At 50.6% G+C, this 15117-nt stretch overlaps 1 protein-coding gene across 1 annotated transcript; it reads left to right on the top strand.

The window, feature by feature from the left end:
* Window positions 1-417: 417 nt before the first annotated feature.
* On the top strand, window positions 418-14319 carry LOC144143371 (uncharacterized). Its single transcript, XM_077675157.1, has 4 exons — window positions 418-504; window positions 4436-4564; window positions 10108-10368; window positions 14227-14319. Exons 1-4 carry the CDS (start codon window positions 418-420, stop codon window positions 14317-14319), a joined length of 570 nt encoding a protein of 189 aa, XP_077531283.1.
* The last annotated feature ends 798 nt before the right edge of the window (window positions 14320-15117 follow it).

The following is a 15117-nucleotide window of genomic DNA, read 5'->3' as shown; positions in this document are numbered from 1 at the left end:
ACCAGGTCACAGAATCCTGGACTTTCGGCGTATGGGGGACTCTCACTCCATCATAATCACCATAGAAGGTACCAGGCTACCACGTGAAGCCATCTTCTGCTCCGCCATCAGCCGCCTCTACCCTCCCCACATACACTGCCGGCCGTGCCTTCATTGCCTCAGTCTTCACCATCGCACGGACGTTTGTCCAACTCGAACAGAATTCGTGCGCTGCAGAGACTGCGGGACCAAATTTCCCCCCTACCAGGACCCCACGGATACGCCCCACGACTGCCAACTACGTTGTTTCAATTGTCAAGGAGATCACTGCGCAACCGACCACTCATGCCATGCTTGGAAGGCTGCCACTCGAGCCCTGCGAAACCGAGCTCGAACCATCCGTAACCGTTACCGCTACGGCCTAGCCAGAACACCAATATGCGGAGACGCCAGCGCTTTGCCCGGGGAGTCACCGTCGGACCACCACACGCCTTCCGGCGGCTCTCGCACCAGCAGCCGGGTCCCGCAAGGAACTCCTAACGGCAGTCACGGCGAAGATCTGTTAAGAGGGCAGAGCTGCAACCAGAGCCAGCATAGACGGGACCAATCCCGCTGCGACCGCTCGCAGGTGACCGCGGATCCCTCCGATTTACGGCTGCAGTCGCCTCATAGCCCCCGCGGAGCTTCGACGGCATCGCGACAGGTGGTGAGTGGCGCTACACGCAGTCCAATCGTCAAGTGGCCACCTCGTGCCGTTAAAAAATCACCCACCCGTACACTTTTCGACACATCACACGTCCAAATACAAAACAATGACCATCCATGTCATCTCCTAAACTGTAGTGTAGGCCCCTCGTCCATGGGGTACCCTCCTGCAAGCGTGTGATAATTTTACCGTCCATTTCGCAAAATTCACCGCCCTCGTTCTTGCGCCCTAAATACAGGAGTCGCTTGCCTGAACGCTTCTCAAATCAATACCGGCGAGCCGCACGCCACGACGAACTAGTAACCATCGTTAAGCGCGTATAGTCTACTATTTCTTGTGTAATTCTGTAGTGGCAATGAAATTTCAGAGTACTCGAGAGGAACCGCCAACTCGCCAACTAGTCAGAAAGACCAGGAGTCATTCCAATTTGTCAAGGTAGATGACCAACGAAGCTTTTTAAATGCCACACAGAGGGGACTCAAAATTTAGTTAAAAGATACGAGCAAAGTTTATTGTTCTTGATTATTAATTTTGAACTCCAGTGATCTTGAAAACAGTGCCTATTGATAAGTGATCTGCTCAAATTGCATATCCAAGTAATGAAACGTATAGCTGGAGGTCTTTAAGTCATGCTTGCTCTTGAAAACGGCGCCTTCGATCAATTATGAACTCAAAATGCACATCCATGTAGTGAGACGTATAAGCTTGAGCTCCGAATCTTGTTTTGAACGTCGTGCGACTATTGTGGTGTCCACGTGCTAATAGCACACACATCGGGATATGCATTTTCCAACGCCTCCCACAATAGAAGACCTCGTGTTTCAAAGACACGTGGAGCCTCGGGAGTTTTTGTTTTCAGACGTGAAAAATACATGAAACCCCAGCCATACCAAATTTCAAATTTACCTTCTCCGTTTCAAATTTACCTTCACTAAGCATTACGGACCTATACACCTCGGTAGATTTCCCGGCGTATACGCCAATTTCGATGACATATATATACCTAAAAATCAGACATGCAGACCTGAAGCAAATCTTCGGGCTACGGCGGCGACGAGGGGAGGGGACGGGGGTTCAAGTTGAAAGACGCACCAGCAGTCTTTCCTCCTCTCGATGTGTGTGAGGGTTCCACAGCGCTGGAGAGCACTTGCCTAAACTCTGCTTTGGATATATCGCGCCGTCGAACGTGCCACCACTTTGCATCTACGATGAGTATTTTAAGGTTGCTAAGAAACGCGCCAGTTGGGAAGCTTGCACTTCGAACACAAAAGTTGTTCTGCTGATCTGCTCCGCAGGGACTTTCGATCCCCGCTCACGGCTTTCGGTGAAGTAGCAGAAAGTGTATCAATAAGATCGAAACATTTGAGGGCTTTATGGATGGGAGAGCAGGCACCCTTTATCCGTTTTTCCCGTTGGTCTCTGCCTGCGGGCGGTCGGGGAATTGCGTACTAAGGTTGACCTGCGATGTAATGACCGCATTTTCCATAACCATGCTTCCACGTCGGTCGGCCTCTCGCAGGTAGCATGTTTCATAATTGAGAGGGAAATACCTGGTATATAATTATTAGACTTTTTACTATCTATTGAAGGTATATATACCTAGTACTTGAAAATAGTTTTCGACAGCTTGTAGCAGCTGGCGTCGGCCGACGGTTTTTTTAAGGGGAGGATTAAGGGCGGAGAGAAGGGCCGGCACTTTGAATTGAAATGGCTCATTTTAACTGTGGCCCGTTAATAATAGCTGCATGACAACCGTAGCTCGCTACACTAAAGCGGTCGCACTGCGATAGCCCCGCTCCAAGCAGTGCGCGTTCTAGCCACAGAGATTTTCAGTGACCACTTCAGCAGACGCAAACTCGAATACTCTTTCGAGAAGATCGCTGTTTATCGGGTGTCCGACGCAATAGCTGAATACACTCGTGTACCTCATTCCTTGTCGGACACATCCTTATCCTCCGCTTCACGTGGCGACGCGAGGGGAATAGCACATATTGTGGAAGTCAAAATTCCCTAAGGCGGACAATTCGACCACGTGCTCCTACGCCTATCTAATCGAAGCCACATAAAAAAAAAAACATGACTCAATGAAGCTGCCTTATATTCCTGGATATTGCAAGGAAACACCAGTCTCCGCATCATGAAATCTCGGCTCTGTAAAATTGAAGCCCGCCCTCGAGAAATGCCTCTGCACAGAGCTTAGAATATCGAAATACGGCCTCGCTCTCCCGTCAAAAGGATCGGGCTGCGCAACGCCCCGAGGAAAAGGCCACAGCTACCACAGGAAGAAGCAGCACCACTTCCTAACCAACTCCCGCTAGGGCTGGGCTACCGACACTAGTTCGTACTCCCCTTACACTGACGCAATCCATCACGTATTAAAATCCCCCTGCTAAGGAACGACATGAAGATTAGTAAAATAATGCTACAATATGGGGTCTAAACTCACGACATCATCAGTCCAACCTTTCTCCCAAGCGACGTGCAATTATTGGCCTTCGGAAGCAAGCAACTGCATGAGCTACCATTCAGCGCCGCAACTCATTGTCTCCGTTGAACAGGTCCCCCGACGTATGGGGAAGGAAGGAAAGAAACGTTATCTTTGCGAGCACCTTAAGTCCTGGGTGCCAACCCGCCGCGGTGGCTCAGTGGCTAAAGCGTTGCGCTGCTGAGCACGAGGTCGCGGGTTCGATTCCCGGCCGCGGCGGCCGCTTTTCTGATGGAGGCGAAAAGCAAAAACGCCCGTGTGTACGAGATTTCGGCGCACGATAAAGATCCCCAGGTGGTCAAAATTAATCCGAAGCCCTCCACTACGGCGCGCCTCATCGCCTGCGTTGCATCGGCGCGTTAAACCCTACAATCAATCAATGTACACGTGACGCCTCTACTTACAGTGTGTGTGCCGCGAAAGGCGAAAGGCTTGGCAATGAAGCCGCGACTTCAGACGACAAAAATCAATTGCCCTTCTGGCTTTCTTCGTCCAACCTCTCCGCAACTCACACGCCAGGCAGCTCCCCACCTAGTGTGCGTAACCTGAGGTTCAGGCAGAGTAGTGCCCACGCTGTCGGCTTCGTGGCACTTACGTCGCCATTATTCGCACTGGCCTTGTCCGCGAGTCATGCATCACCGCACCTACCTCTACCCTAACTTTCTCCATACGTCCATGTTCCATTCTCTTTAGAGTGTTTTGTCTTTCAAGTTTGGGCCACTTCCACAGCATAACTGCGGGCCCGTGCTTTCCGTGAAAACCGCTAAACACGAAAAAATTAACCCTCAAAGTTGGTAGTCATTAGGAACTTCGGAATCGGTAAAAGTTCAGAAACCCCATATTCGATCTCGCCCAGAAAGAAAAGTAGCTTTATTAAAGTGTAACCGTTCTTCTTATAAATCGTAAGGCGAAATTTAGGGGCTTAATAAAAGTTTAAACTTCTTTCTGCATAAAGTTCTTGCTATTAGTTAGACAACATGTCGACCGTTCTTCACGGGCGTTAGCACGTAAAATAAGCAAAAAAATAGAATTCGGCGGCGTGACGAAATGCTTTTCTGATGACATACACGAATCACCGTCATTGGTTTCTAATGCATCCAGAAATGAATGTCATTCTGCTGATGCAGCGTGCACTCATTTGCGGTGATCGCGAATGATTCCGAATCACCATTTCCAAGCGCGCGAGAGGTCTTACTTGTTCCTTTGGGTGTAGCACTCGTTGAAAGTTTTATATCAAAGTTTAACATTGTTGCATTTTGTTCCAGACTGCGAAGCCGCAAATGGCGGATACTGGCCCATCTGCTCGATTCCAAGGTGAACTTCAAAGTCGCCTCAACAAGGTTCATGAAGGGCGCGACATTATCGGGAATCTTTTGAAGAAATGGATGGAAAAAGTAAGTTGAACAGTTTTCTCTCGCTCGACTGCACAATTACGTGATCGGTGTGTCTGAATTTGGTGTCCTTAGACGTCCCGTGTCCCGAGCTTTCTCGTGATCATGAACATTCTCGCCAAAATTTTCTCGTCGTAATTGAAGAGCAAGTATAGGCGGTCTTGCTCGTCGGCATAATTCTAGTTGCAATGTCAAGCAAAAAAGGCTTTGCCATTAAACTGTTTCAGATTTGCATGCGTATTTGCATATTTGAAGTTTCGACGAGTGGGCCGGCCAATGTTTGCCCCATTTTTAGGGGTTGATTGGTTCCCAGTTTTCGTGGATAGTAGCGTGGAGACCATTATGTGACGAATGTCGAATACGAACCAGATGAATGGAATGAAACGTAAAACGCTTCCAGACAACTTTAAATTTCAGGTTAAAAGCTGGATTTTCAAGCAGTGATCGCACGTTTACTCGACTCGTGCACTATAGTCGATCAATTATATGGTCACCAACTCTGACACGTGTATTTGGGCTCGTGATTATGTACACGTGAAACCCGCCGCGGTGGCTCAGTGGCTAAGGCATTGCGCTGCTGAGCACGAGGTCGCGGGTTCGATTCCCGGCCGCGGCGAACGCTTTTCTGATGGAGGCGAAAAGCAAAAACGCCCGTGTGTACGAGATTTCGGCGCACGTTAAATGTCCCCAGGTGGTCAAAATTAATCCGGGGCCCTCCTCTACCGCGCGCCTCATCGTCTGCGTTGCGTCGGTGCGTTAAACCCTACAATCAATCAATGTACACGTGACGCCTCTACTTACAGTGTGTGTACCGCGAAAGGCTTGGTCGTCCAAAGACCAGTCGCGTGCTCTCTCTCGCAACCGGCGTGTATTTCCCCACACGCCAGGAATGTATACGTTGAGTGAGTCTTTCCACAGTTCTTCCACCGCGTGGAGGTCTCCTAGTCACGTGATCGCTTTCTTTTCTCACTGATTCCCATTCGGAAAGCAGATATCGCAACGGCGTTCGGTGCCTGAAGTACAGCTAAAGGTGCGTGAGAACTGAGGGCTTAGCGCCCTATTTCGGAACTAATATGCGAGTCTCATGAATGCGCTCACGGCGCTATCGACGCGTGGTAGTTCTCTCGCTTCTGTGCGAGCGGATTGGCGTAAAGTGAGCAAATGCTTTCTGGCGTCGTTGGAAGGCGACTGAAGTGCTTGTTATGGCCAAGCTGCGTCCGGAGAACGTGCATGCGCTCTGGCTGCCGTAAGTATAAACGCAACCCGCTTGCTTCAACAGCTCATCGCCCGCAGTGCAGGTCCTGCGGCGTTGCATGTCGGTGAACGATAGCGCGTGCCTGTACTCCATATTCATGTGCATTCATGTAAGTGCGCACCTTGGTGAGAGCAAACAGTGTCATGGTCAAGGCCTTGGTCGTAGGGTTAAAGATAATTAGGAACAAATGGAACGTGATTCTAAGCAGACGTGCTGGAAGCACCCTTTTCAGCCTAGATACTAGAACAAGTAAATTCAACTGCCTCCTACAGTTTGTCAATGGTGATCCTAACCACGAGAAGGGAATCCGGTGCAGAATAGGTATGGGGGGTGGCGTTCCTCTTGAAAACATTCTCAAACAATGAAAAGTACGCTACCCCTAGCATTGATAGCAATTGTGCACAACCAATTCCTATTACCGGTGATAACATATGGACATAAACTTGGACGGCAAATCGGGTGGGCGGTGGGCGGAGGGGGCTTTGCAGGCAAAGAGAAAAACAATTTCTGGTGTGTAGTTGGTGCAAACGTTTGTGATGCCTCAGAATCTGCTAGCATTGCTCCCAGCTTCCCTTCGTTGCGCAAGTGCGCGTATAATTCAAGCAAAAACAGCGCTCAAGACGGGACGGGAAGAAGGAGGCTACACACACAGCGCTGACTACCAACAAAGTGTTTATTTGCGCCAGCTGTAACCTTCAGGCGTGGGCGCTAACATAAAAAACCCATGCACAGGATCTACGAGAGCAATTTATTGCATCGTCCGCAAGTGCCCATTGTAGAGAGGGGAGGTTCTGCCATCCTGACGATGGGCATGGGAGGAGGAGAGGGCATTGCGGAGTGAAAAATGCGGCAATTTTTCTCATGTAGGCGGATTTCAGACTCGTGCTGCAACCCACAGGGTTTTCGTGTCAGGTCGGACACATTCAAACGCCCTTGGGGGGCTGTGTTGGTGTTGTTGTGCCGGAGCGCCTGGCCCACAAGGCGACGCGCCGACAACGAGGCTGAGTCACGCCTCTCCCTTTCGTCGCTGCGGTTCGGCCGAATGCCGCATCTGAGAACGACCAAATAAGGGCATGTCGCTACGCCTGGAGGCGAGGTCACGGAGACGGCGGGGGCATCGCCCTCCCTTTCCCCATTGGCGGCGCAGCTGACTCACCGCTTCGATACCATTCGTCGGAGTTCAAACTTCAGGCAGCGAGAACCCTGATTGGAGCTATTCGAACTTCTCAGGGCCACAACGAACTTCCCGGGGTATAAAAGAAGCCCGGAGGCTCTCATCGCCGGCATTCCTCGGCGGCTTCTCTGCAGCGGCACTCCTCGGAGGCACCGAGGGAAAGGGTGCTGTCGCCTTCGTGCGAGTCATGTAACGTTTGCTTACACTGTACATACTGTATATAAATGTTACTTCAACTTTTCGTCGGCTCGAGAACTTCATCGCCCTGCTCTGCGCCGCGTCGATAGCGGCAGAGCAAGGCAACGTCGCTACCCCGGTGACGGCATGCGTTCGGATGGCCAGTCGAAACAGCGGAGGCGGCGGTGAGAGGGCCCAGTCCCTACAGCGGAGACAGCGTCGGTTGATTGATTGATTGTAGGGTTTAACGCGCCGACGCAACGCAGGCGATGAGGCGCGCCGTAGTGGAGGGCTCCGGATTAATTTTGACCGCCTGGGGATCTTTAACGTGCGGCGAAATCTCGCACACACGGGCGTTTTTGCTTTTCGCCTCCTTCAGAAAAGCGGGGAGACAGCGTCGGGATGACTGATTCCCAACATCGGTGACGAGCTGGATGCGAGTCACCACCTGGGAGCAGCGCTGGGAAGGTCATTCCCAACAGTGTGCCATACTAAAAAGCCTATGGGAATGTTTGAATGGAAGAAATGGAGTGTTTTTTCGCGTGAAGTGCATTTCGCGTGAAGTACATTATTAGAGCACAAAAACTCACTAAAAAACAAGACAGATTCACATGTCACCAGACACTGTTCCGAGCATGGGTGCTTTCCGCTTTTTCATGACACCACCATCCTTTCGGTTCACACTAATCAGATCACTAGGGAAGTTATCGAAGCATTTCACATTAGAAAAAGAGGCGATATCTGCATAAGTGAGCCGTCGATAGCATTACATGAAAAAGAATTCTTATTTCTAGATAAGTCCGTGACTTAGAGTTTGGTGTTACTTTGTAGTGATAATCTCGATGTGCGTCATGTTGTGAGGGCACGTGGGTTTTGGGGACATAGTATATATATGCGTGTTGTAGTTTAATAAAAAATAGCTGTGAGTACAGCGTCGTCCTGTCGTCTTTCTCTCCTAGTGTCCCCGTTTTTTACGCTGTTTCGTCAAGATGATACATAACCAGTACCAACTCGCCCAAATGTTGATCCTTCTGAAGTGCATTTAGTACTAAATAATCTTGATGTTAATATTGTCAGGATTTAGACGCGCAGAATTAATATTCCCACCTAGTGGGGTGCGTGGCGAGGCAGATACGTGAGAACCATTGCGCAGGTGCGCCTGCTAGTTCACCACTGAGTGGGTAGAGGAGCAATTATAACGCGTTAAATAAGTACCGCACTGTCTAGAGGGCACCGTCTGAGGACATTCGTGTTTTTAACGCTGAACTGTAGCAGCCTGCAGAGCAGTAGCTCAATAAAAAAAAAAAGACTAGCGGTTACGTTTTAGCTTCGTGTTTAAAGGACCGGTGTTCGAGACCTGCGCTTGTTTCTGTTTTTTCTCATTTCTTTGTTGGGCCAATTAAACGCGAAAATTTTGGTCTGTCTGTCTGTCCCTCGTTTCGGCCGGTCGGTCGAGATTTAAAATGAATTCCTGAACGGAAAGTTTATATCGGCAAAACTTTTCTAAGCCACTAAATCTGGAAGCATACTTCATACTTTATTGTTCAAATTGTTGAACAAAATAAAACATTAGCAATACATTAAAAGGACACGGCTGCTTGTTTTTCGCTACAGCAAATAAAAAAATACGCGTTGAAAATTATATTCTGACCGAAAAATACAAAAATGGTTCGCGCGATACCCTACACTCGTGGCTGCATTCCAAGAAGTCCAACAGGGACGAAGGTTCCAGTAGATGGCGAGAAAGAAGTGAAACGCGGTAAAATTGAATTGACTGGAGCGAGCCTCCATTTTTTTTCGTGGGAGGTGCGAGGCCGGGAGACGTGGGCGGTAAAGGGGAGGAAGATACGTGGCAGGGGCGGCAGACGACTGCGGTCTTTCGACGACATTTTCACCGAAGTGAGCGGATACGCGACCAATTTTTGTTGTTTCGGTAATAATACTGTTGATTTAGGTTGGTATTTCGTCTGGGATCGGCTGCAATCGTGGACTTAAACCTTTGCGATGGTCGTGAACGTTGCGTACAGCTTCGCTACCTTTACGTCTTACGCGCTAGTTTGAGCTTCCTTCATTTTTTAAGACTAGACAATCTGAACGCGTTGAAAGTGCGAAGTGGTACCAGACGTGGTGTTGCGCATGATAACTTGTCCGGTCGTTGCTTTTGTGGAGTGCTAAAAGTGGCTTGGGAAGGCACCGCAGACGCAGCGAATAAATACGTGAAATGTAAAGAGAACAGAGAGACCCTCAAGGGCATCGACGAAGTGCAAGAAACAGAGCGATGTACGCGCTGGACCGTTGGGGAAGAAACTGGGAGGTGTTTTGAGACAGAAAGCACGCATACTGTCGACACCGCTTGTGCGATTATTCTCTGCCTCGGGGTGGTGGCTACCACATTGCAAAAGAGAGATTAACTACAATTAGCATCTACCCTGCCCACTTAAAGCTGTTGCGTGGGAACCTATAGCCCATATGTAAAAAATAGAATTCTCTTGACATTTTACACGTTTTGGTGATGAAATCTCTGTTCCACTAGTGATTTCGAAGCGGAGATCGCAACCTCTTGGCTATGATTTTGTGCTGATAAAGAAGGTAAGTAGACCGCCATAGTCGGAAATAATTGTTCGCGCCTTTGAACATGGCCAAAAAAGCGCACCGTTGCTTTCCCAGGAGGCACAGGCGTCCTCAAGGGTAATCTGGTGTACCCGAGCTCCATACCAGCAGGTCCACGCGGCACCTGTCGGGGGATTGTCTTTAATTGGTGGTATCTGCCAGCCGCTCACTGCGGATGTTGACTTGTTTCTTGGCGGACACGTTTTAACGATCTATCTATCTTTATATGTTTCTCTCCTGGCCTCCAAAGGGAAAGATTAACTGCCATCTATATCTTTCCTTGGCCGAAACACGACCACACATATTCTCCTTCCGCTCTTTTTCACGCAGGCGGACGCAGTTGCGAGCCATGCGGCGAGCGTCGGCGGAGATGGCCGTTTCGTTGGGGCCTTCATGGACGGCTGCGCCACCCTCGACGGGATGTTCACCCGACTGTTCCACGTGTACGCGCTGCTGAGCGAGGAGGAGAACTTCGCTGATCCCGAGCTGCCCGGGGTTGCCCACGGGGCTATCCCGCGTCGGTCCGCGCACAGCGTTCTAGAGGCCCCTCAAGACGATAGCGGATCCCGCCTGGTCCTCCCGACTCCACGGGTAAGCGACGTCGTGCGCGTGTTAAATGGGAGTAGGGTGAGCCTGGTGTTTGCACACTGCGGAGAGGTGTTTGATTCTGAGCAGTGCGCTTTTCTTGTGTCTAATTAAGGCAGGAGTTGCGACAATTCATTGCTGGAAGCATTAGTCAGCTGCGCCAGTTTCTGCGCTTACGGCTTCCTTTCTCGCAAGAGACAGAGAGATGAACAAAACTTTATTTTGAGCACAACGAGGGGGAAAGGACGTTATGGGAGAACCTCCGCCTAGGCTCCCCCCGATTGCCTTCTGGATTAAGTACCCCAGGCCACATTGCTCTTCACTGGGAGTGAAGATGGTATGTGGTTCGTTTCCCCGAAGTCCGGTGTCGATCAGGAACCCAATCGCCCGGGCTCCGGTTGATTTGGCAGGAGGCTGGCAGGGCGATGGTGTTGAAGGCTTGGAGATGGCGGTCGAATTGACGAACTCGAGGCATTGAGGTTGATTAAGTGAAACTGAAGTTTATATACAGCTATTTACAGTAGGATAACTGGGTACCTGAGTGGTAAAAGTGAAAACTTCAAACTTCAGCTAGACGCTAGCTCCGAGTGCGCACAAATCACTCGAGCTCCTCAACTTCGTCTAACTCTCCTATTCTCGGAGCGTACACAAACCGCTCGAGAAACGACGGCCGAGACTCTGTCTCGCCGCAAGATCCGTCTAGTTGCCCGGTACGGCGCTGTACCCTAAACCTCCGACGCGATCTTAACCTCTAGCCTAGGGGGCTCACAAATCCCAACCTAGCTTTAACGGTCGAGACTCCTTGTCCCGCCGGGAACTGCCTAGCTCAGCGCTCAGACAAGAACAATTTCTAACGGCCAAGTTCGGCCTTATAACACCTCTCTCGGGAACGCCCCTGTAGCGTTCGTACACGCGTAAGGGAGTGCCCAAATTCACGTACACAGCTATCACTCAGCGTGCTACGGAATATTCAATAAGGCACCTCCATCTTTGGGTCAGCGGCACGCTCGCGGACGAGCAGGTGCGCGCGACCCCGAGGGGTGAGGGCGAAAGGCGCGACTGTGCGTCGTGCTGACCAGGGCGCGTTAACAATGGAGGCTCGCGCGGCGCTCGTCCCGACGTCGGTAACCACACCTCCCCGGCGCTTCTCGCAATCCGGCGGCACCGTCTGCGTTTTCAAAGGGGTATTGACCCCATAGTATTCGGTCGGCCAGACAATCCGTCTCCTGTGCGCGCCGTGACGAATTGGCGACGGCTGCAGCGTAGCGTCCACAGAGCTGAGCCACCAGATAGAGTGGCGGGTTCTCACGCGCCGCCCGGGCGCTTGGCCCCTGACCTCATTAGTGGACCTTACACTGGGCTTCGGGGTGTCCAGCCACTCCATAGTTAGTGTTAATTCGTGCGTGAAGGGGACATGTCCATAAAGTTTGTTATTGATATGCGATGCCATTGCAAAACCGGCATTTGGGGGTGTATTCGTTTTTGTATCTTGCGGGAGGTGTAATCTAGCTGGTGCGTGCAACGTACCAGCTTGTGCTTGTGTGAATGGTCAAGTGTAAGGACGAAAAAAGGGTGAGCCTGTGAACACCCTAGAATTAGGGTGAGAAGATGCTTAGCACCTTAAAATAACGGTGTGGGAAGCGCAGCTACGTACGCGTGGCAGCGGGTATCGGCTGAGCGCGCTTCACCATATACAGACGCAATAAACACGCCCAACAAGTCACACTTTGTCCACAAATGAATTAAGCAAGAAGACCAAGGAGATTCACGGCGAGAGCGTGTATATACGTACGTTACCTTACAGATATGTCTGCTCTCCTTGCTCTTATAGCCAGCAAAGAAAAGTCACTTGGTAAAGTAGGTGGGCTAGACGCAGACATCAAATTTTAGCGATAATTTTAATATTACGCATTTTAATGCCAGCATGTACATACAAGTCAGCATGCATATTTGCAAAAAAATCTTAATCACGATACTCAACGGAAGAAGCGCTGTAGTTAAGTGCAGTAAGTCGAAATTTCATTGCCTACTAAACACCTATTCCACACCATTTCAACACCATCTAAGGAGGGTGTTTATTATTTCGCCACCCTTCTGTACGTTTAAAGGTGTTGGCGCAACAGAAATGGGTGTAACACTTTTCACAGCTTTTGGAGTGGTCTAGAATGCAGTTCAGAATGTCTAGAACTGGTCGCCATTCCGCCCTGCGAAAGTGGATGCCCAGCGAGCGGCCGCGGCCCAGCAAAGCTATTGTAAACCACAACAAATGGTGATGGAGGATGGTATGAAATGTTTCTCGTCGTCCTGGCGGGCTTGTCGCCTGCGCTCGGCTAGTGTCACCATGAGGGTACAGAGCATCGGCACTCTTTCCTCCCATTGTTTTGTGCCGCCGCCATGATCATTGGTCAGTTCACATTCCATGGCATTTGTTTACCCTGCGACGGTTCATGGGCGCTGCCATTTTCTTGTTTATGCGTTTTAGTCGGTCAACACTGGTGTGCTTAGCTTGTACTCCCTGCTCTGCGGCTGCGCGCGACTGACGTCGTTGCGAGTGCGAACCAAAGATATAGTTTCGCTGCATGCATCTTCGGTACAAACGACCCGGTCGAAGTTAACGGCTAGGCCGTAGATGCGCAATCTCGCAACACTGGTAAACGCCAAAATGGCCGCCATTGCTGACTTGCATGTCTCAGTGGCGGTACTCCAACACATTACCTACTGACACTACGCTCGGCTGTTCGGGCGGCAAATGCTGGGTCCTGCCTAGCCTGACGCATGCGCTCGGCGTCTTGGGCAAGAACTGCTCTGTTTGGTGACGCTAGTGCTGAGTAGCCTGCAAAGATAATCTGCAAACATAATCTTTACCAGGAACACACGGTGGGGTGTTGTGGTTTCCTTAAACGAATTCTGAGCTCCATACTGAATGCCTGATTAGCCTGACGCGTGTGCTCGGTGTCTTAGGCCTTGGTGCGTTGGCGTTTTTTGCCTACGGAGATGAAACCGTTGGGGCCGAGGTAGAGGTATGCAGCTTTCCTGTAAAATCCTGCACCCCTCCGTCTAACGACGACGATGGCTGAACGCGAAGCCTTCTCGTGACGGATTCTTTGGTTGTCGTCTGAGTTAGGACTGAGTTTCGACCATGTCAGATGGAGTAATCGGATAGACGCCGGCTTCATAGCGCGAGGGACCCAGATTTGACTCCGGCCACTGAATCGCTTTTGTAGCGAAGGCTACGCTACCCCGGGCGATTCACGCGTGGTGACCAGTTTCCACCTGGAGAGCTAGAGGTCCAACCCCACCTCCTTCCGCAAGCACCCGGCACGGAGCAACGGCCCGATGGCGCAGAGAGATATTCGGCAGGGAGAGCTATGCGAGGAGGGAAGGGAGACGTGCGCGGGACCCGAGGCATACGTATTGGCATGCTGCGGCTTGTGACACGACGACAACTTACGGCCACTCTGTCTCTCATTTAATTGCTTAAATCTGGTTCCCCGCAAGAGACGGCGCCACCGCCTCAGAAAGCGCGCGATTGCTCGTCCCACCGGCGCTTTTCCCGCTCCCAATCATCCTGCGCAACAGAGAGACGTACAATCTTTTAATATACTTATACACTGCATGCTTCGCTCTTCCTCAGCTCCTCAGGTTCCACGTTGGTGGAAATGACCCAAGATTTTTGCCTTTGTCACCCGAATAACGCTGCCTGCGCTGCTTAATCACATTGCCGAGAGATGTGAGAACTTGACACTTCTTTCCGCCTCTTTCCCCCCCCCCCCCCCCATGTGACATCAGTTGCTATCATCGACCGTCAGCTACGAAGTACCCGAACGTCATCCGCCGGATTCGGCTGCGCGGCCTCTTCTGCAGCTGAGCAAGTTTCCCGCAACAGTGTCGTCTTCCGCACCCCCGCCGGTCAAAGGGCCTGGGAACCAGCCGAGCGTGCAACAACGCTCACTGTGACAATGTGCACTAGCATTGAAGGGCTGCCGCCACCCCCCCTCACAGCCGCAGTCTGCCAGACGGCGCGCTCTTCGCCCGCAGGCAGTCCCTCTCCGCTTCGAACGCCAAATCACAAAACCTGGGCGACAGTGTTGCCACCTTTTTTCCCCAGAAACCGACAGTGGGGGAGGGGCAATGTGGAAATAAAAGAAGGGGTGTCGTTCAGATGAAGCGTCTTGAACTTTCGCTTCAGGGCCTCTGTCTTGTCTCTTGACCTGGCGGGAGGGGAGGGTAGCTGTGCACAGCTGTAAACTAGTGCACCACTTATTGAGTCGCAGATACGAACACAGAAAATAAACGTAAAAAATCGAGAAAATCACACAAAAAGCGCAAATATGAAAGCCACTCTGTACGGTTCACAAAAACCGTTACTTGTAATTGTGTTGTAACCACACCTATGCACATCGTTTTTTAATGTTGGGTTGGGTACTGAGAAAAGGTTATTTTTCCGCCAGCTATTTCTGTTACACATGTCACACGGATTCAACAAATGCCAATCGCAATATCACATATACCCGTGATGCCATACAACCTTCTTTTTTTAAAGCGAAAGCTTTCTTAGTGGTACCGATGGCGTCCTGTCAGAAAAAATTCCCCGCATTTCCCCGAGGGGAAGAATGTGAAAGCGCGAATGCACGAGTTGAATTTGCGCGGTTCGGTAATGTTCGCGAAAGAGAGATCACACACACACACACAACTACAAAGAAAGAAAGATGCATTTATTCACAGACACCTATTTGTGTTGTCGTTGTACTTGAT

This window comes from Haemaphysalis longicornis, unplaced genomic scaffold (genome assembly GCF_048455015.1).
Source record: "Haemaphysalis longicornis isolate Haplotype H1 unplaced genomic scaffold, Haemaphysalis longicornis Haplotype H1 scaffold_1, whole genome shotgun sequence".
Taxonomy (NCBI): domain Eukaryota; kingdom Metazoa; phylum Arthropoda; class Arachnida; order Ixodida; family Ixodidae; genus Haemaphysalis; species Haemaphysalis longicornis.
Note: the sequence above shows the minus strand (reverse complement) of the source record. Positions and strands in the feature narration are given on the sequence as shown.

What these genes read in the sequence shown, in the direction of transcription:
- LOC144143371 (XM_077675157.1), top strand. Translation starts at nt 418, where the DNA reads ATGCGGAGACGCCAGCGCTTTGCCCGGGGAGTCACCGTCGGACCACCA. An exon ending in CGCACCAGCAGCCGGGTCCC is followed by an intron (nt 505 to 4,435) that starts GCAAGGAACTCC and finishes ATTTTGTTCCAG; the next exon opens with ACTGCGAAGCCGCAAATGGC. An exon ending in TGGTCCTCCCGACTCCACGG is followed by an intron (nt 10,369 to 14,226) that starts GTAAGCGACGTC and finishes CCTCTTCTGCAG; the next exon opens with CTGAGCAAGTTTCCCGCAAC.